We start from the raw sequence: 20,083 nt of genomic DNA on the forward strand, positions 1-20,083 counted from the left end.
TGCATCTCCCATGCTTTGCCCTCCAGCCTGGGAGAAACCTGCTCCTGACGTGTTTATACGGAGCCCTCACTTCTCTGTCTGCTGCTCTAGAAACAAACAAATTGCAAGGGAAAAAACATCCAGGCAGGTAATGAACTGATGGCGTCCTCAGATGCAGAATCAGAACCACCCAGTTCTCTGGGAGGGCTCTGACGTGGGAAGGCAGAGCTGGATCCAGGCACAGGCTGCTGCACCTTGCTCCATGCTTCTGCTTCTCTGGAAAACAGAGGGAGGACAGAGACTTTTCCTGCCAAGAAAAAGATTTTATGGAATAAAAAACCAGAAGAGGACTCATGGGTGATGGCTGGGAAAATGCCATTTTGACTTTCTCTCTATAAGCAGTTTTATTCCAGCTGAAATAAGAGGTTAAAGACATTTTTTTACCTGTCTCATGTGTTGGATATTCCACTTGTCGTTCCTAGAATATACTGCAGGCTGAGAACTGGAGATCCACAAATGCTCATTAATTTAAAGGCAGATCTGTGCTGCTGCCAGGAAGGGAAGCACTTCCCCCCTGGGCCTGACAGGAGCACCAGTGCCTTTCCTTCCTCCCTGCCTTCCCTGTCTGACCATGAATGAACAGCTCCCAAGCCTGGCCTCGTACAGACAAGACTCATTTCACAGTGGAGAGAAGTTCAGGCTGAAATTCAGAATATCAGATGGCCTGGCTGCACCTGCCTCCTCCTGTATCCTAAAGCCACAGGGCACTGCCAGGGCCTGATGGAATGGCTGGAATCAGAATCATAGGATCACAAAATTGTTTGGGTGGGAAGGGGCCCTAAAGATCATCTCATTCCACTCCTGCCATGGGCAGGGACTCCTTCCACCGTCCCAGGCTGCTCCAAGCCCTGTCCAGCCTGGCCTTGGACACTTCCAGGGATGGGGCAGCCATAGCTTCTCTGGGCAGCCTGTGCCAGGGCCTCACCACCTTCTCAGGGAAGAATTTCTCCCCAAAATCCCATCTAACGCTGCCCTCTGGCAGTTTGCAGCCACTCCCCCTTGTCTTGTCACTCTAGTTCCTGATGAAGGGTCTCTCTCTATCTTCCCTGTAGCCCCTTCAGATCCTGGAAGGTGCTGTGAGGTCTCCAGACAACCTTCTTTTCTTCAGGCTGAGCATTCCCAGTTGTCCCAGCCTGTCTCCACTGGGGAGGTGCTCCAGTCCCCTTATCAGCTTGGTGGCTTCTTCTGGACTTGCTCCAACAGTTCCATGTCCTCCTTGTGTTCGGAGCACCAGAACTGTGCAGAGTATTCCAGGTGAGGTGTTCCAAGAGCAGAGGAGACAGGAGAATCCTCACCCTCCCTGCAGCCCACGCTGGGGGATGAGCCCAGGACATGGATGATTTTCTGGGCTGCCAGGGAGCTGTGTGCTGGAAGCAAACACCTTCCAAGCTGCTACAACATCTCAGCTCCCATGGGAAGTGCCTCAGTGACAGCCTGAGCCCTTCAAGATGTTTCCCAGATCGTGCAGTGTAGAGGGAATCGCTGCCTTCTGGATCCACCCCACTCTGGGGGAATTCCTGGTCTTTCCCAGCATTTCCCCACACTCCTGAAGGGCAGAGGTGTGGATGGCACACCATGCACACACCCATGGGAAGTGGGCAGGTGCAATCCTCAGCATTAGGAAATCTGGGCACTGCTGAGGTCTGAAGGGCAGATTGATTCTTTCCTTTCACTGCTGCTCTTCTGCACAGGGAGAGCTCCCTGCACACAGGGTGGCATCAGCATAAGCTGGGAGATGTTGTCAGGAGGCTCTTTAAACCACAGACTGTGTGACAGCATCGCCTTCCCCCTCAGAGCTGGCATCTCTCCAGACACACAGTGCTTCCCTCCTTCCTTGCTGGCCATCCTGGCTCACTGAATTGGCTCACTGATGGCTGCAGGGAATTCCATTCCCTTGGCCACGTTTGCTTCAGTGCTGGAAGTGACGGTCCCTGCCTTAGCTGGGTCAGCATCCAGCACAGGGATTTGGGTTTTAGTGTGGGGAAGCTGCTCCAAGGCACAGACAGGGCACTTTGCCAGGAACAGGAAGGGATCAGGTCAGTCCTGACCATTCAGGGATTCACAGACTCTTGGGCAAGGTCTGAGGTCTGCTGGAGCTGGCAGGAGAATCCTCATCGATCTGGGGCCGTTGGATCAGGCTCCTGCTGCAAAAAGGAATTCTGAGATACCAATTAGGTCCGTGCCACTTGAAAGAGATTAAAATGGGCTCAGCCAAGCATCTGGTAGAATCAGCAATAAAAGTCATGGACTGCCTTTGGTAATGAGCTTCACATCACACGGGAACGATTTTCCCATGAGTTTGCAAAAGGCTCCCCCGCCCTGCCGGGACCTGCTCGGACTTGCAGCCCAGGGCTCCTGTGTTGCAGAAAGGTGTCTTTGCAAACAGCTTCACCCATCTCGGGGCTGCCAAGGAGGAGGACAATGCTACAGCCACTCTAAAACCCAGCAGGAAATCTAGAACCCATCATTGTGTCTCAGTAAACAGAGATGCGCTCCCCCCTCCCCTCAGTGAGTGCACTGCAGAGCAAATCTCAGCTTTAGATAAACAACAAGTTCCTCTTCCAGGCTTCCCTGAGTCGGTTTCAGCAGATGCCCAGGGGCTCCACAGCTCTGCCAAGCTTCTGACAACTCTACAGAATAATCCCAGCTTAAACTGACTCATAAAGAAAACCAGCCAGGCTCACATCTAACAAGCTGCTCTCTGTCCTGCAGCCGTTGCCAGCGGCTCCACTGAGCACAAAGTGCACCCTGTCCATCCCACTGCAGCCCTGTCCATCCCTCACTGTCCCCAGGGTTCCTGAGCCCAGGAAAATGGACTGGAATGAGGATGGTATCACCTCAGAAGGGTATCTGTGGTAGATCGTGATTTCATTGGAGGGCACTGCTGTTGCTGTGTGCTGCGTCCCAGGGAAACCTGGGATGGAGAGAGCCATGTGTATATGTGTGTATGTGATGTGTGTGTGTCTGTGTGTGTGTGTGTGTGTGATGTGAGTGTGTGTGTCTGTGTGTGTGTGTATGTGTGTGTGATGTGTGTGTGTGTGTGTGTGTGATGTGAGTGTGTGTGTCTGTGTGTGTGTGTGTGTCTGTGTGTGTGTGTGTGTGTGTGTGATGTGAGTGTGTGATGTGTGTGTGTGTGTGTGATGTGAGTGTGTGATGTGAGTGTGTGTGATGTGTGTGTGTATGTGTATGTGATGTGTGTATGTGATGTGTGTGTGTGTGTGTGTGTGTGTGTGTGATGTGAGTGTGTGATGTGAGTGTGTGTGATGTGTGTGTGTGTATGTGTATGTGATGTGTGTGTGTGTGTGTGTGTGATGTGTGTGTGTCTGTGTGTGTGTGTGTGTGATGTGTGTGTGTGATGTGAGTGTCTGTGTGTGATGTGAGTGTGTCTGTGTATGATGTGAGTGTGTGTGTCTGTTTGTGATGTGAGTGTGTGTGTGATGTGAGTGTGTGTCTGTGTGTGTCTGTGTCTGTGTCTGTGTGTATGTGTGTATGTGATGTGTATATATATATATATGTGTGTGTGTGTATGTGATGTGTATGTATATATATATATGTGTGTGTGTGTGTGTGTCTGTGTGTGTATGTGATGTGTATGTGTGTATATATATATATATGTGTGTGTGTGTGTGATGTGTATGTGTGTATATATATATATGTGTGTGTGTATGTGATGTGTATGTGTGTATATATATATATATGTGTGTGTGTATGTGATGTGTATGTGTGTATATATATATATGTGTGTGTGTGTGTCTGTGTGTGTATGTGATGTGTATGTGTGTATATATATATATATGTGTGTGTGTGTGATGTGTATGTGTGTATATATATATATGTGTGTGTGTGTGTCTGTGTGTGTATGTGATGTGTATGTGTATATATATATATGTGTGTGTGTGTGTGTGTATGTGTGTGTATGTGATGTGTATGTGTATATATATATATGTGTGTGTGTGTGTGTGTCTGTGTGTGTATGTGATGTGTATGTGTGTGTATATATATATATATGTGTGTGTGTGTGTGTGTGGCCATCCTGGATTTTATCCTGGGCAGCAGAGGGCTTGTCCCACTGCCAGAGAGCCCCCAAGACTCATCACATCCTGTGATGTGCCTCAGCCTGGCTCTTCTTTACACCTGCAACCTGTCCTTCCCAACCCCAGGAGCTCCAAACCTGCCCCACTCAGCACAGGTTTGTCCTGTGTCCTCTGGAGAGGACTCCGAGAGAAGCTGCTCCCCTTTTCTCCCCTTGCACCAATTCACCTGTTCAGATGCACATCTGAAAGTCTCAAAACTACTCGAATAAGTGATCTGGGCATCAGCAGAGCTGGATTAAAGGGTTTAGTCCCACCCAGGTGGTTCCAGAGATTTCAGCCTCTGCAGCTCTACAGGGACACAGCCAAGAGGATTTCCTGCATTCCTGAAGATCAGTTTGTTAATGGAAATATTTGGCTTAATTAATTAACGTAATGACAATTCTGCAGAGTGTTGGAGGCAAGAATGATGCTGAGTGTGCTGGGGCTGGGATGGAGTTAGGGCAGAGCTGAGGAACTCAGGGTGAGCCAGCAGACATTCCTATTTCTCTTTCATGGAGTGTTTCTAGGTTAGGACATTTGGATTTTTTTTCAGTGGCATGAACTATTACACCAGGCACAGGCTTTTTACAGTTCCATGGAAATTATTAGCAGCCAGTCCTGACTTTTCTCTCCCAGCCAAAGGGACCCTGGGGTGGCCTTTGCAGAAAATGTCACCCAAAGTGTCACTGCTTAGATCTGGATGAGAAAAAAACACTTTGATCCAACAGGAGACCGTGGATGAGCTTTCCCAGGATAATCAAAGGGAGATGGGGCAGGCAGTTTTGTTCCTTAGTTCTTTTTATCTCTGTTTGCTGTATGTCTTGGAGATCTCCTTGCCAGATTGCTGAGGGGATGCAGAGCACAAACTCAGCATTATCGGGCAAACAGCACTAAAACAGTTTAATTTATTTTCCTTTCTGGAGTACACACCTGAATGAGTTGTCTCTCATTTGGACATAACCCTGCAGGCTTCCACAAGCCAGCACTGACATCCCAAAGGTTTAACATTGCAGAAGAAGATTGAATTCAATTCTGGTGTGGCAAACTTGATGCAAATCTGGATGACTTCTGGTGAAGTGGTGAAGGCATTTTGAACTGACAGCAGGGCAGCTAAAGCCATCTTTTTGTTTTGCTAATTGTAGATGGTTTATTTTACCATCTTTTATCCCTTCATTTTTACATCCTGTCTTAGTCATCTCAGTTTTTATTGCACATTGTTCCCAGAGCATCCCATTATCTGAGCAGATACTACACGCCTTGTAACTCATAAGCAGATATTCATTGTCTCCACTTGTTTCTTGGCAGAGTTTGATTCAAAAATCCCTTCTTACTCATTTTTCACTCCCTTTACTCCCTTTCTAAGAAAGTAATAGATGGGAGAGGAAGAAAAGAGCGTAAGGAAATTAAAAATAAACGCAGGCAGTGCTGGAAGGTGAGAATGGGGCGTCAAGCTCCATGACGGTGAGAGATGTGCAGTGCAGTTACAGGGTGGCTTAGACCCTGTGTGTTGGGAATAAAGCATTGCCAGGGTCAGCTTTAAAGCTCCTGGATCCCACATCAGCGTCCCTGATATCCAGGCGGGGTTTGTCTCCTTTGTGAGGGCTGCAGGGTGGATAGCCTCCCGTGGAAATGCCGGAGATGCCGGCAGGGTGGGCCCGGCGGTGCCGAGGGCCGGCTCAGGCCTCACCCGCTGTGTTTGCTGTTCGCAGCTCTACAACGGGACCCTGAAGCGGGACGCGGAGAGCCGGCGCTACAGCTCCTACAGCCAGATGGAGGGCTGGGCCAGCCGGGCCCACGGCAAGGCCCTGTGCAGCCCCCGCGCCGGCAGCGATTACTGCTTCGTGCAGAACATCAAGAGCAGCCGCAGCGAGCCCGACCTCTACTGCGAGCCGCCCCGCGGGACCCTGCGCAAGGCCCACGGCGGCCGCGCCGAGCACAAGGCCACCCTCAACCGCCAGAGCATCTACAGCAGCTGCAGCACCCAGCAGGGAACCAGCAGGACCAGTAAAAAAATGCCAGCGCGGGCCCTGTCCTGCCCCTCGAGCAACAAGGCCGACGTGGTGTATGCCCAGCCCGTGATGAGCTGCAAGCAGGACGGGCTCTATGGACAGGCCCAGTCCAGCTCCAAGTAAGTGCTCGGGCCCTGAGGGAGCGTGGACAGTGCTGGGGAGCTCTGTCTGCCAGAGCCAGGCCTTGAGCTGCCTTACAGCCGCTGCGGAGCCCTCAGCAGCGCATCCTGCAGCAAAGTGGGACACATGAGTCATTCCTGAGGCCTTTATTTCGTTTCCTGGGCTGTGGAGGGGAGCCGATAGGACTGGCTCGCTGCAGGTATCTGCTCTGTGACATTGGGCAACACGATCCCTCAGTGTCTGTGGTGGCATTAAACCACAGTGGTGTGAGGATGGGGAGGTGAAGAGCAGAAGGTCTGGTGTGCAGTCAGGGTGTCTCTCCTGGCTGTCCTGCTGCTTCAGTCCGGCAGAAAACTTACCCAAAAGAAATCCTCTTTGGGAAGGAGTCAGTCCCTGAGGGTCTGACTCAGAGCAGAGCTGAGAGCCTGCTAAGCAGTGGTGTTTCTCTCTCTTCTCTCCACCCAGCCCCTGCTTCATTTGCCCAAAAGGTCTGATTTGGGTTCCAGAAAAAAACTGAGTCATAAATTGAAATAAATATCCTAATTGATATCCTAATTAATCTGACTAATCAGGAAAGAGGAGCCAGAGCATCCAGTTCCATTTGGGGTAGGAAATCTATAGAGGTGGAGAATGGTCCATCATGTTTGAGCATCAGATCCCTTCTTCTAGATGTTGTGTACAAGCACAACAGTGTAAAACACAACAGTGTAAAACACAGCAGTGAGCTCAGACCCTCCCAAGGATGCAGCTGTGAATGGAGCAGAGCTCCCACTGACAATCACCTGGTTTGGGTGGTGACTGAACACTGCCCCAGTGCCCTGTGCTACCTCCAGCTCTGGAACACCAGCCATGTTCTGTTCCAGTCTTGGGAGAGACTTGGTCTGCATGAACCATAGTCTCCAAAGCCTTGGAAGACCATGGTTTGCTTGTTTTGAACTGCAAAACATTGCAGTGAGAGCTGGAGAAGAAGGGGCTGCAGCTTCCACAGGAGTGCCCAGGGCTGCTGCACCATCACGCAAGACTTGCTCTGCACCAGCCCAGAAGCTCTCACAACTCCCTGACAGAGGGGGAATTTTGTCACACAAACCCTAAAATCTCCCAAACTCATTCCTGGTCGTCCCTGGTCCCAAGGAGAAATTTCCCACTGGAGGATAAGAATGAGACTGCTTGCCAGGGCTCACAGGCTTTGTCACAACTCCCACCAAAGGCCTGAAACTCTTGAGCTATTGCCCCAAGGCATGATGGAGATACTGAGAAAATTCCTGTCAGCAGCGTGAGCCAAACCATGCCTGTTTCCACATCTGAATGTCCCAGGTTACTCTGGCTAAGGCTCCCTCCTTTGGGATTGAGTAGGAGGTTGTGTCCCAGAGCATGGATGCCAAGAAACGTTACTGCCCCATCAGAATGTTATCATGAGCCCTTGGCTGCCCGTGTGCCCGGCTACCCCATGTTTGACACATGCCAAATCAGCCTTGGCCAGCCCAGAGCACTGGTGGCCTTGGCTTGCTGCTGTCAGCAGCTCTGTAAATCCTGTGGAATGGGAACCAGAGATGTTACACAAACTGAAAGTGACTTGTTCCAGAGAATTTCTTACTGAAGAGCAGAAAAGTGTAGTGGGAAGAGTGGCAGAATGATGAACTCAGGGGTGCAGCTGCCTTCTCCTAGGGAGGACACAGCTTTGGAGCAATTCAGCAGGTTCTGGCCAAAGTCAGGGGCTTGGTTATGACTTTGGAGAAGTCACTTGGAGAATGATGGCATTTTCTAAGAGGAGAGCTGCTGTTGTGAGAGGAATCCTCTCCAGTTTTGGCTGCCCTTAGTTAGGGAGTGGCTCCATTTACACACGCCTGGCTTGGGGCACAGCTCATCTGGCAGAACTGGTTCTGCTGTGGAAAGTTGGCTCCAAGTTGGCTTCAAGTTGTGGGCTCAGCTGGGGCTGTGTCCCCTGGGTGAATCTGATGTGGCTGTGGCACAGCCCCTGCTCTGCCCCAAGCTTTGCAGAGCTGGACTGGTGCAGGGGTTGTGCTCAAAGGGGAGGAGATTGAGAGCAGCTATCCTTAAAGCTTTGGAGATATACAAAGAACTTGTCCTCTTCGGAAAAATTACTCTTTTGGATGACTCTTAGCCCTCAGAAGTGTCTTGCAGGGCACTGTTGGCCTTGCCCTCAGTGTGCTTTTGTTGGGGAGGGGCTTCTGAGGTGGGTCAGGAACATGTCTGGGCTCTCCTTGCTGTGTAGGGCAGTTGTATCTGGAGGATTCTCCATCTGGAGATTTCAATCTTCCCTTGGCTCCCCCGATGTTGAGTAAGGAGAGTTCTGCTTGTAGGTATCCCATAATTAACCTCCACATGCAGGAACAGGGCTCAGCTGCTGCCAGTTCCCAGTTTGGGGCTCTGTCCTTCCATTCAAGTCATTCTCCAGGTGGAGTTTGTGCCTTTGTGACATGGAGAATTCTGTGTTCAGCTTTTGTTCTGCAGATCTCCTGTTTCAGGATGTGTTGGATGTCTTGTCTGCAGGTTTGCAAACAGCCTGCAAGTCCCAGGGGAGGGCTGGATGCTTTCCATGCTTTCTGGGGTGATCCATGGGATGATTTGAGGTGATCCATGGGGTGATTCCCATTGCTGTGAGAGGGATTGCAGTGGGACCTGTGATCCACTGGGTGTGTCTGTGATACAAAACTCCATCATGCCCATGGATGGTGTCAGTCCTGGCTCAGGAGTGGTGCTGCTCAGGCATCCTCTGCTGTGGAGCTCATCTCCCTGGGTGGTGTGAGAGGAACAATGGGTCACTGAGTGTTCTCAGGTGCTAAGAGGGGTGTACAGGTATCAAAACTCTGAGTGTGCAAGAACTGCCAAACTGTCTGTGCTGAGCAGTCCCTCTGCATTTGGTGACAAAGTTATTTAATTTCTGCAACTCTTCTTAATCCTGTGATTGCTGCCACTTACTGAACTGGCTTTTGCTGTGTGAGACAGGGCAGAGCTGCCTCTGATAACTGATATCCCTCAGAGCCCTCCCTCTTCCAGCAGCAATTCTGACCAAAGCCCCTTTCTTCCAGCTGCCTGATGAGCAGTGTAACACTGAACTGTTTTTCAGGAAAAGCCATTCTGTGATTCCCTGATAAACTAAATCATGACACAGGGTTTTACTCACCCCATGCTGTTGGTTCTGGTGATGAAATCTGAGTTTTGCACTGTTTGTCAGATCAGGAGATTGAGCACAATTAAAAACTCATGCAGTTTATTCTCCTCCACCAGCCCTGTTGTCTTGATTCGGCCTCAGTGAGCAGAGAGGGACCTTCTCTTGTCCATTCCATTTCTTCATGAAGAATTTCCTCACAGAAGGGGTTGTTAAACATTGGAAGAGGCTGCCCAGGGAGGTGGTGGAGTCCCCATCCCTGGAGGTGCCCAAGGATGTGACACTGAGTACTCTGGGCTGGATGACAAGACCATCAGCCAGGGGTGGACCTGATGGTCTCAGAGGTCTTTTCCAACATCAGTGATTCTGGGATTCTGGAATTCCAGACATACTTCTCTCTAACCACTCAGAGACTTGAGCCTTGGTAATCATTATGTCATCTCTGGATCAGCATTTCCAAGCTCAGCACCTCTGGCCTGGGCTCAGATGTTCAGGGTTGTTCCAGCGGCTCCTGCCCAGAGACCACTCCCAATGAGCGGCACTCATATTTCTGGAACCTGGTAGAACTGGAGGAATTTTCTTGGTGTCCAAGACTCCCTGTTGTCAACAGAACACTTCTCCTTGTTGATCTCTTGTGAGCTGCAGCATTTCACCCTGGAGGCTGTAGCACCAGTGGTTTCAGCAGCTGGTAGAGACCACCCATATGTGCCCACTTTTAGCCATTTCCCCTGCTGGGTGGCACTTGCAGCATGCTCAGGTGATGAGATAGCACCCTGAGCAAACAGCTTTTGGCTAAATCACGTGTTGCAATGTTGTTGATGTTATTGATATTATTTTTGCCCACTCGGGATAAATGTTTCTACATCCTGCTGGGTCATTGCTCAGGGAGCAACGATGAGAAGTAGTAACAAAGAATCGGATGTTTAATTCTCCTGGGAAATTCAGAGTCTTTGTGCCCCTCCAGCTGGAACCTGGGGTACAAGAAGCTGTGTCCACCAAGGACTGACATTGTATTAGTTCTGCTTAGAGCTTCAGGGGCCACATGGGACAGACAGGGCTGGGCAAGGTGGTGTCAGTGGTGTCTGTGGCCCTGCAGTGGCCTGAGCTGGTCACACCACGTCAGGAGACGCCTGTGTGAGCTGAGGTGCCTGGTGGCCGGTGGGGCTGAATTCAGAGACAGGTCCCTGAGTTACCCCTAACAAATCCAACCTCTGGCTGATCTCAGGGAACCACAGATGTGTGAGCTGGAGACATGGCTGAGAGCCCAGACTCATCCCACCCCTGGAGAAGGATTGGGGGTGTTCTCCTTTGGGAGAATGGAATGGGGAGCTAGGTGTCTGCAGAGACTCTCAGGGTGAGGGTTTACTGATCTGGATCAGGAGCCTTTAATGGCCACCTGCAAACCCACACTTACCTTTGGCCCCATTGGGAGATGTGGAGTTCTCCCCTTTGGAGTTCTCTGTGAGTGGAGGAGGAGACTGGAACACCTCATTAGAGATCATGTGGCAGCGAGTGTCTCTCCAGGTACCTGGGGATCCCCAGCGTCTTGGAGTTGCTCAGTTACAGGTCTTGGATGCCTCAGCTGGCAGCTGTGGAGGTGGCAGTAAAGACTGGGGCAACCCTTTGGGATTTCTTAGTGTCACGTTTGGCTCTGGTGACCCTGACGTGGCCCTGTGTGAGCTGCAGCAGTCCCTGTGCTGTGGCTGAAGCCCAGGGACAGTGTGTCCCCTGCAGCAATTCCCTCAGCTCCCCTGGAAGTCCTGCAGAGAGAAGACAGGAGTTAGTGAAACAGGGAATGTACCAAGGGTGTTTTCTGATCCATCTCTTGTCTTTTGGGGTAATTAAAGGTGATCAATATCAAAACATTAATTCTTCAGGGCTAAGCCCCACAGTGAAAGCAGAAGTGAGCATAATGAACGTCACCTTCACTTTGGTTTGTTTTTATTTGGGATAGAATGCTGGGATGTGCTGAACACTGTTTGGAGAGTCTCTACTCTGATTTTATTAATGAACAATGGAATTTGTTAAGAGTTTTCTGGCTTCCTTCTCTCTTGAGACTTGTAACACTAACAAGCCGGACAGAAACTTAGATGGAAATTAACACAAAACAATCTGCTCAGGAAATCTGAGTGAATTTGCCTTTTTTTGATACTGATCCTCTTCAGTATTTGTTTCCCTTTCTTTCCAGGATCTGATCTTTGTCTCCATTGAATCTTTTCCAGCTGAGGTCTCTTCCTAGTCTGCTTCTTTCTTGTGGAAGAACAACCTTTGGAGCTCTTCCTACCAGTCACATTGCCCAGGCTGGAGATGGCTCAGTCCAAGAGTTTGTCTTGAAGGAGGTTGTTGTTCCCACAGTGTGGATCTGGTTGGGAATATCCCTGACTGGCTGAGGAACAATCTCCCCTTTGCTGGACTTTGCCAGGGTGGTTTTATTTTCGGGTAGGAGAAATCCCTGCTGCTTCCTGGGCAGTGTGACTGGGCCTGACCTGCTGTGAACTTGTGCTGAGGAGACAGCAGGGAAAAGGGAATCTCCCCCATCTTCTCCCACAGAACTGAATCTGCATCCCCAGTTTTTCCCAGCTGGAGAGGGTTTGTACTTGTGTGTAGTGGATGTGAAGAGAATTGCCTTCCTTAGGCAGCTGGACATCCTTCTGTCTCAGAAAAAGCACATGATTCAATAAGAAAAAGATATGATTCAATAATTACCAAGAAAGATATATTGCTATGATTACATGGCCACTGACCTGGTATTTTTACCAGTCTACCTCTCTTCACACACCTCTAGTCCAGGTTCCAATAACCGAAGGAGAAGCTCCTCCCTGGCACAGGATCCATCAGTTCTCAGCTCAGTTGTCTCGGGAGCATGAAAAAATCCTGAGAGCAAATCACATCCTGGATCCAGCCCAAGGATTTCTGGGGCTCCATAATTTTTAGTTTCCTTTGTCTTTCTAGTTTTGTGTCTCCATGGTGCGAGTTTAATGGAAGTTCCTTGGTGCCAGGTTTTGATAGAAGTTCAGACTGATGAAAAGTCTTATGAGGAAGTGATGTTTTATTGCAGTGTAGAAATAGAAGTGGAATGAGGTTCACCCAGCCTTAGATATGGAATGTTTAAGGTCCATCCCCAGACTGTTGCCTCTCATTCCTGCATACCAAGAGTGGCAGAGGTGTCTTCAGAGGGCAGGGCTTCCTTTACTAGGAAAAATGTCCAAGACACAAAGGCAAGGTGTTGGAAACACCGATTTCTTTCCACTGACTCCACAGATGCTTGAATGAGTGATGCTGGCTGGCTGTAACTTTGTGCAGTGAGAGCAGTGGAGACCAGAGTCCTTCATGATGCCTTTAGTGTGAAATTATGCATATTATTCCCTGCTCTGTGCTGTGTGGAGTGGAACCCTTGGATTCATAAGGATAAATGTTTTATCTCACTCTAAGTGCTGCTGGTAGTGACCAAGTGTCCTTTCCACACCTTTATTCTTTACATTTCTTTGGCACAGTCAAAGCAACTCTGTCCATCCCATGTCTGGAAGTGCTGCTGTCTTGTGGTGAAATTTAACTCTTCAAATGTCATGGGTTTATTTAAAGAACTTAGTAAAAATCACTGTTCTATTGGTCTGTGGCATTGTCTGGAGGTGAGCAGCCCCTTTACAGAGTCACCCCCTGGTATTACGTAGCAAAAATGTGTTCAAATAAATGTGGTTCAATCAGGGACTGATCTCCTGATCTCCAGGTAAAACTCCCCATCAGTCCCAGGGAACATCATCAGCCAGGCACAGCCATGACTTCACTGGCCTGGGAAAGCCCTCACGCTTTTGGATTCCATCCACTGCTAATGAAGCCTTTCCCATTTGTATCCCATCACTGCTGACAGTAAAACCAAACAGGAATCCCTCAGTCCTGGACCTTGCAAATTAATGCAGCCACTCCTGCCTTGAGCTGAGATCCCCATGCAGCCTCTGCAGGATTCAGCTGCAAGGATGCTGAGAGGAGACAGGAACTTTCAATTACATTAATTCCTATAACTGGAAGCACAGACAAACTTTGCAGTTCAGACCTCCTGTATCAGTCTGAAAGTTTGGACCATTTTCTAATTTGATGTGGTTAAAACATGGTACTGAATAAGAACAAGCCAAAAAGAGCAGGACCTTCAGATTTCTAAACAAGTGGAAGAACCTTCAGATGTATTTCTCCCGAGGTTCCAGTCCTGCCCCAAGCCAGAGGAATTCATGTCCTTCCTCTGGAGTTGCAGGCACATTCTTTACCTCTAACAGGGATGATGACAGTGATCAGCTTTTATAAGAGCTTAGAGACAGCCAGTGTGAACATCCCCTGGGAGCAGGATGTCTCAGAGCTCTCATTAGCATTTCATAAACTGCCTATTTGTCCATCCCATCACTCCAGACAGGCCTTTTCTTGAGGAATCTGCCTGAGCTTCCCCAGACCATCAGCTGCTCTCACATTTCTGCTTCTACCACCTCTCACATCAAAGGATCCCACACTGTGGGAAAACCACCTGCTGTGTTACCTTGTCCTCATGATCTGGCAGATGGTTTCACTCCTGTCCACTCATTCCTTTATTTGGGGAACAGTGAGCTGGGTCTCTGTTCATTAAATTTCCACTTTGGACATGATCAGACATCTACCAGCTCAATCCAGCTTTCATTTCCTGTCTCCTTTGCTTGTGGATAGACTGGATCTGGAATTTATTACCCTCAGTGCTCTTCACTGTGTCTTTTCCATCTTTTACCTTCTCTTTTTTTGAGACAGAGAAATCCACTAGAGGTGCACTGTGTACTCGGTGTGGCAATGTGATTTTATCATTGATTCCTTCCCAATAACTCTCAGTGCTGACACAGCAGTCCTGGCTGAGCACTCACAGGGTTCTGTTTGTCTTTGAAACAGGATCTGTGGTGACGAGATTGACGCTGGCACCATGACCATCCAGAAGGCCATCCAGCTCCTGTGCTCCTCTGATGACAAGTACCAGGCCATGGGGGCTTACTACCTGCAGCACACCTGCTTCCAGGATGAGTCTGCCAAGCAAGAGGTGAGCACACTGCTGCAGTGCTCTGCTGCCACACCAGGGCTCACGCTACAAGAGAGGGAAGGGACTGGTTTTCCTTGGTGCCAAGGATCCATAGGTTCCCTTGGTTTTCATGAGGGTGCTTTATTAGTCAGGCTCAGGTATTAATTAAGTAGATTTTTCAGCTGTTAATGCCCACTTTCTCACAACAGCAGCTGGTCAGGGTTTAATGCCTGGAATAGTTTCTGGGTAGAGGAGGATACTGTTCCTGTTGTCACCACGAGCTGCTGTGGCGCAGGGTGACGGGGTTTGACAGTGTGGAAGCTGCCATCCAGTGTGCTCTCCTGGGGGCAGCTGCACCCAGTTCCACATCAGCCTTTCACTATCTCAGAGCTGCAGGGTCAGAGCCAGACAAAGCTGCTTTAAGTCTCACTGTGACCTTTTCTGGGCATTGGTCAGTGACCCTGCAGCCCTTTGCCAGCCTTTTTCCCAGCCCTTTTCCAGACTGTTCCAGCCACCTGAGCCAATGGGTTAATTAGTGCTCATGTACAAAGGTAATTTTGCACATTCATAGTAGTGGCTGCCCCATCCTGGAAGTGGTGCTTGGAGCACCCTTGAATAGTGGAAGATGTCCCTGGCCCAGCCAGGGTGTGGGACAAAATGAGTTTTAAAGTCCTTTCCCACCCAAATCCTTCTGTGATTCTGTGATACTTGACCACAAAGAAGCCCTTCTTATAGCACAGGTTATTTTTCTGATGCTCTTAACTCCTCAATTCCTTTGCCATTGTGGAGCAAAGGAGGCAGACTGAAGGATGGATCTGCTGCAGCAGGGATATCACCAAAGTTTATCCCCACCCTGGGTTAGATGCCAGCCCTGTCCTGGCACAACAGAGGAGCTGGAGGTGCTGGCCTGGTGTGGCTGTGTCCCTGTGCACTGGCTGTGCCTGGGTGAATGCAGGTGCCCAGCCCACGTTCAGGTGGCCGATTGTGGGGTAGCCACACCCTTTGTTACCGTTGCAAACCCTCTGTGAGCACTGGGCCGTCCCATCCTTCCCAGAAGGATGTGCCAGAGCAGGTCTGTGACTCATCCCAGCACACGCTTGTTTTCCTTCCCTCCCGAGAGGCGCTCGCTCGTTGTCAGCAAAGCTCAGCCGAGGGGGTGTTTGTGCCAGGATGGGCTCCAGGCAGGATCATGGCCAGTGCAGAGCACATCCCACAGCACCAACACCCAGCATTTGGAGAGGTCAGCTGCAGGGATTCACCTTCAGAGCTCCCTGTGTTGTGTGTGGTGTCCTGCAGGTCTGGGCTCCCTCCGCTGCCTCTGGCTGACCTCGAGAGTGGTGACACTGGCCATGACCATCCCTGTGAACCCAGCCTGTGATCTCAGGATGCAGATAAATGACCACAGCATGTCATTAGATGGTCTCTGGCACACAGGCAGGGCAGCATTTCCACTTGTTGCAAACTGTGGAGGTGGGTGGGAGTTTGCAGGAGCACATTTCCATTGGCAAGGGACTCTGTCCATGGCCATTACTCACAGACAACCACTCCTGCAGCTTAAGCTTTTGGCTCCAACCTTCAGGCCAGGAGCTTTGTGCCCATGACCTGTAGCCTGAACTAGACTTGTCATCCCTGGCCCTCATTCCCTGGCTCTGCTTCTCCAGCTCCCCCAGCATGGACTGTCTGACCCCTGGCACTGCAGGGGCACTTCTGGGTGTCCCTGTCCCAGCAGTGTCCTGTGCTCTGTGCTGATGGCCCATGTCTGTCCTGGTGCAGTGCTCATGGCAGTGTCTGTCTCAGGGCTCCATGCTCATGTCCTGTGTCTGTGCCAGGGCTCCATGCTCATGGCAGTGTCTGTCCCAGGGCTCCATGCTCATGTCCTGTGTCTGTCCCAGGGCTCCATGCTCATGGCAGTGTCTGTCCCAGGGCTCCATGCTCATGTCCTGTGTCTGTGCCATGTCTCTCCTGGCCAGGTCTATCGGCTGGGGGGCATTGCCAAGCTGGTGGAGCTGCTCCGCAGCCAGAACCAGAACGTGCAGCGGGCGGCAGCCGGAGCCCTCCGGAACCTGGTGTTCAAGAACCCCACCAACAAGATGGAAACCCGGCGGCAGAACGGGATCAGGGAGTGTGTGAGCCTCCTCCGCAGGACAGGGAACACTGAAATTCAGAAACAGCTCACAGGTACCCAGAGTCTGCTCAGCCCTGCCAGGGCCAGGCTCCTCTTGCTTTGGTGCTCCCCTAGCACAGAGAGGGGATTTCCTGCTCCTCCTGCACCAAAGGGTGACCTAAACCAGAAGGCACAGGAGATCCTGGCCCTTCCATGTTCTCCAAGGGTTCCTCACTTCCTTAGTGCCTGTTGGGGAAGTACCTGCCCCAGGTCCCCCTCCCAGTTATGGTCACCCTGCCATTCCCACCTGGCCCCTGCTATTCCCAGGGATGGCCAAGGGAGCTGCCAACCCCAGCAGGGCTGGCTGGGTTCCTCACTGGTGCCTCACCTTTGCCTGAGGAATTGATGGGTGTTTTTTGGTGCAGGTCACCCTCAGCTGTGTCCCAGGTTTTATGTGCAAGCCTTTCCAAGATCCCTGGAGAGATGCTGTCCCCTGCAAGCGAATGGCAATAAACAGCAATTTTGGAAGGAGGGAGGATGCTTAGATGCCCACCTCCACATGGACCCATCCTACCTGTCTCCATAGGGTTGGACAGGGACTGGGGTTTTGGGCAGCCTCTGCACCCTCAGCTCAGAGGAGTGAAGGGAAGAAGGATTTTGGTGCTGGAATCACCCTGACCTAAACAAAGTACATAATGCACACAACCCTGTGCTTGAGTTTGTGTCCCACCTCCTTCCTAGGACTGCTCTGGAACCTCTCCTCCACTGATGAACTAAAAGAAGAGCTGATACAGGAGGCTCTGCCCGTGCTGACAGACTGTGTTATCATCCCTTTCTCGGGCTGGTCTGATGGCAGCTGCAACAGGACACGAGAAATTATTGACCCAGAAGTGTTCTTCAATGCCACAGGGTGTTTGAGGTGAGTCACCAGGCAGGGACTGACTGCAACTGTGTCTGTGGGCAAAAGCTGAAGCCATCTAAATCCTCTTACAATGAGCTGAATTCATGCTCATTACAATTGTGTTAATGAAAAATTCTCCTTGAGAAAGTGCTCCTGACTAGGAGAAGATGCAGAAAAAAATTACATGTAAAATACTTTTCTAGTAGCTTTCTATTTTTAATAATTTTGTTATTGCTAAGTCTCTTCTCAAAAAATATGGAATTTGTTTTGTGCACCCATCAGCGAAACCCATCAGTGTTTAGCTCAGACCAGGAAACTGGACAGATTTTGCCAGTTTTGAGGCCTCCAGAGAAAACAAACTGGTTTGGGGTTTAGGTGACAAAATTACAGAATTCTCTATGTGGGAAAACCAAGCACTTTCCCACTTCTTTTGCTAAGTGTTTTAGTAGAGAGCAGTCCCATTGCCCTGGACTTTTCCAGGCTCATTTCATCAGGAGACGAAACAGGAGGTGCAGACTGAGCCCAGAGTCATTTATTTTGTTCACGGGAAGCCAGAGCCCTTTTGTAGAGGATCTTCGCCCTGACTTGCTGTTTCTCCTACCTTCCTCCTCCACTTGGATGTGAGCTCCTTGTCTCAATGGGAACAAGTGGGGCAAAAAACCTGCCCTGTATAATGAGGTGCTTTCATCAAGGGAAGCTCTCCCCGAGGGAGGCAGTGCCAGCCGCGCCCTTCCCAGACATGCAGCTCGCAGGAGCTGGAGCTGCTTATGAAACAAGAGGCTGATCATGGCAGGGCCTTTGGAGACCTGATACCATCAGCTTCTGTGGCTGGGAACCGTGTCTGGGAGATAGGGAGTGCTTTTCCCTCCTTCCCTGTCCTGGAAGGCAGCTCCCCCGAGCAGCTGCAGCTCGAGATGTGTGGGGTACGATAGGTATGAGCTGCTCTGCTCTAAGGCCATCCCAGCCTACAAACACCATCAAATATCCCATTAAAAGGGGGGAAAGAAAATGGCAACAGCTTGTAAAGAGCCCGTGGAGTTTAGCTGAAGGTAGGCTCTGCCTCCTGAGATGGATCCCAGCCTGTGGCAGCAGTGCCTGACACCCCAAAGAAGACTGGCAGCTGCAGGTCAGCCAGGGAGCTGCAGAGGCCTGGGGGAGCAGGACTGAGGAGCAGGGAGAGTGAGGGAAGCTGGGGGTTGGATTCACAGCCCCTGCTCCAAGGGCTGAGCCAGGACTGCTCTGAGTCACTGCCCTGCCACATCAGAACACAGGGATGAGAACAGCCCTGGCTTTGCCCTGGGCCCAAGCCATTGCTGCTCAAGCATTTCTGGATTGCAGATGAATCCGTGGTAATGAGGAGGCTGCAAATCACAGTGAACATCAGATCCAGTTCTGGAGTGCCTGCAGTGAATATCTCACAACCACTGCCAACCTCTCTTTGTTTTTCATTTGCAAGCTATAAGGCAATAAAATAGGGAAGGAAAAAAAACAATAAAAAACCAGAACAAAACAACAAAACCCATATCTTGTTACTGGAAAAACTCCCCTGTCCTGACAGCCACCAGTGTCCAGGAACCCATTTTGACCTCACAGATGTGTCAGTCCCTCTGGCCAGAGCCATTGCTGTTCTCCAGCATCTCCACCCTGTTTTCCACACAGACCTTGCTGCTGACCTTAGGTAGGTCTGTGCTTACAACCCTGTGCACCTTCCTGATGATCACAACAACTCCAGATGTCAGACTTTAGCCAGTCTTCCCTTTGGAAACTCCTCTCGGGAGGCAGTGTCTGTGTAGTAGCACATGCAAAGCCTCTGAGGCAACCTCCTGCTGGTGACTGTCCCTAGGAGGGTGTCTTCTCTACAGAGCTCCTTGCAGGACATGTTCCAGGTGAAATCAGTCCTAAAGAGAGCAGCAAGAGAGCTGTGCACTGGTGCAGTCCCACCAAAGGCCTCCAGAACAGGAGCAGTTGTTCAGCTGAAGCTGCCAAAAAATCCCTGAGTTCAGTGGCAGCCGTGGGCAGAACAGAGTTAACACATCCTCTCTCCTTCCCCTGCTGTCCATGGCTTCCTCAGGAACCTGAGCTCTGCAGACATGGGGCGCCAGACCATGAGGAATTACCCCGGCCTGATCGACTCTGTCATGACTTATGCCCAGAACTGTGTGGTCTCCAGCCGCCCTGATGACAAGGTACCAGCTGCTTCCCTGCTTCCAGCCCCACAGTTAACAACTGCAGCCTTGGGAATGCCTCAGCATCCCTTTCCAACAAACACCAGAGGTGGCTGGACTCTCTGGCTGCTCTTGTCCTGCCAAGCCCCAGTGGGATCTGTGTCCTCGGCTCTCTGGGCCTGAAGTAGAGCTGGGCTTTACAATTTACAGTTTTACAGAGGAACAGTAAAATACTTTGGCTCCTGAGTCACCAGGATCCTTCCCTTCCCCTTCCCTGGAACCTCCCCTTCCCTGGAACCTTCCAGCATCTTCACCTCCATCTCTTGCTCTTTACCCCCCACATCTCCTCATCCAGCAGGACTCAAGTGTATAATCCCCAGCTTGGCACCAAGTTCAGCATCTCTCTGCCAGTCCCCTGACTGTGACTGATGGCTGTGTGTGAACAGCACTTGCCTTGGACAAAAAAGTGTTTGCAGACACCTTTTGGGTGTAACCCTCAAAGTTACCAAAGTTATTTTG

The 20,083-nt window shown here is 50.5% G+C and overlaps 1 protein-coding gene across 1 annotated transcript in view; it reads left to right on the plus strand.

The window, feature by feature from the left end:
- Nucleotides 1–20,083, plus strand: part of PKP1 (plakophilin 1) — a 48,514-nt gene that overhangs the window by 13,594 nt on the left and 14,837 nt on the right. Inside the window, exons 3-7 of the mRNA XM_005530191.3 lie at nucleotides 5,822–6,240; nucleotides 14,271–14,415; nucleotides 16,365–16,572; nucleotides 17,240–17,417; nucleotides 19,471–19,585. Coding sequence (XP_005530248.1) covers nucleotides 5,822–6,240; nucleotides 14,271–14,415; nucleotides 16,365–16,572; nucleotides 17,240–17,417; nucleotides 19,471–19,585 — 1,065 coding nt within the window. The remainder of the gene's footprint in view (nucleotides 1–5,821; nucleotides 6,241–14,270; nucleotides 14,416–16,364; nucleotides 16,573–17,239; nucleotides 17,418–19,470; nucleotides 19,586–20,083) is intronic.

This window comes from Pseudopodoces humilis, chromosome 26 (genome assembly GCF_049639895.1).
Source record: "Pseudopodoces humilis isolate 2021_Gansu_Grassland_sample_001 chromosome 26, ASM4963989v1, whole genome shotgun sequence".
Classification (NCBI taxonomy): Eukaryota; Metazoa; Chordata; class Aves; order Passeriformes; family Paridae; genus Pseudopodoces; species Pseudopodoces humilis.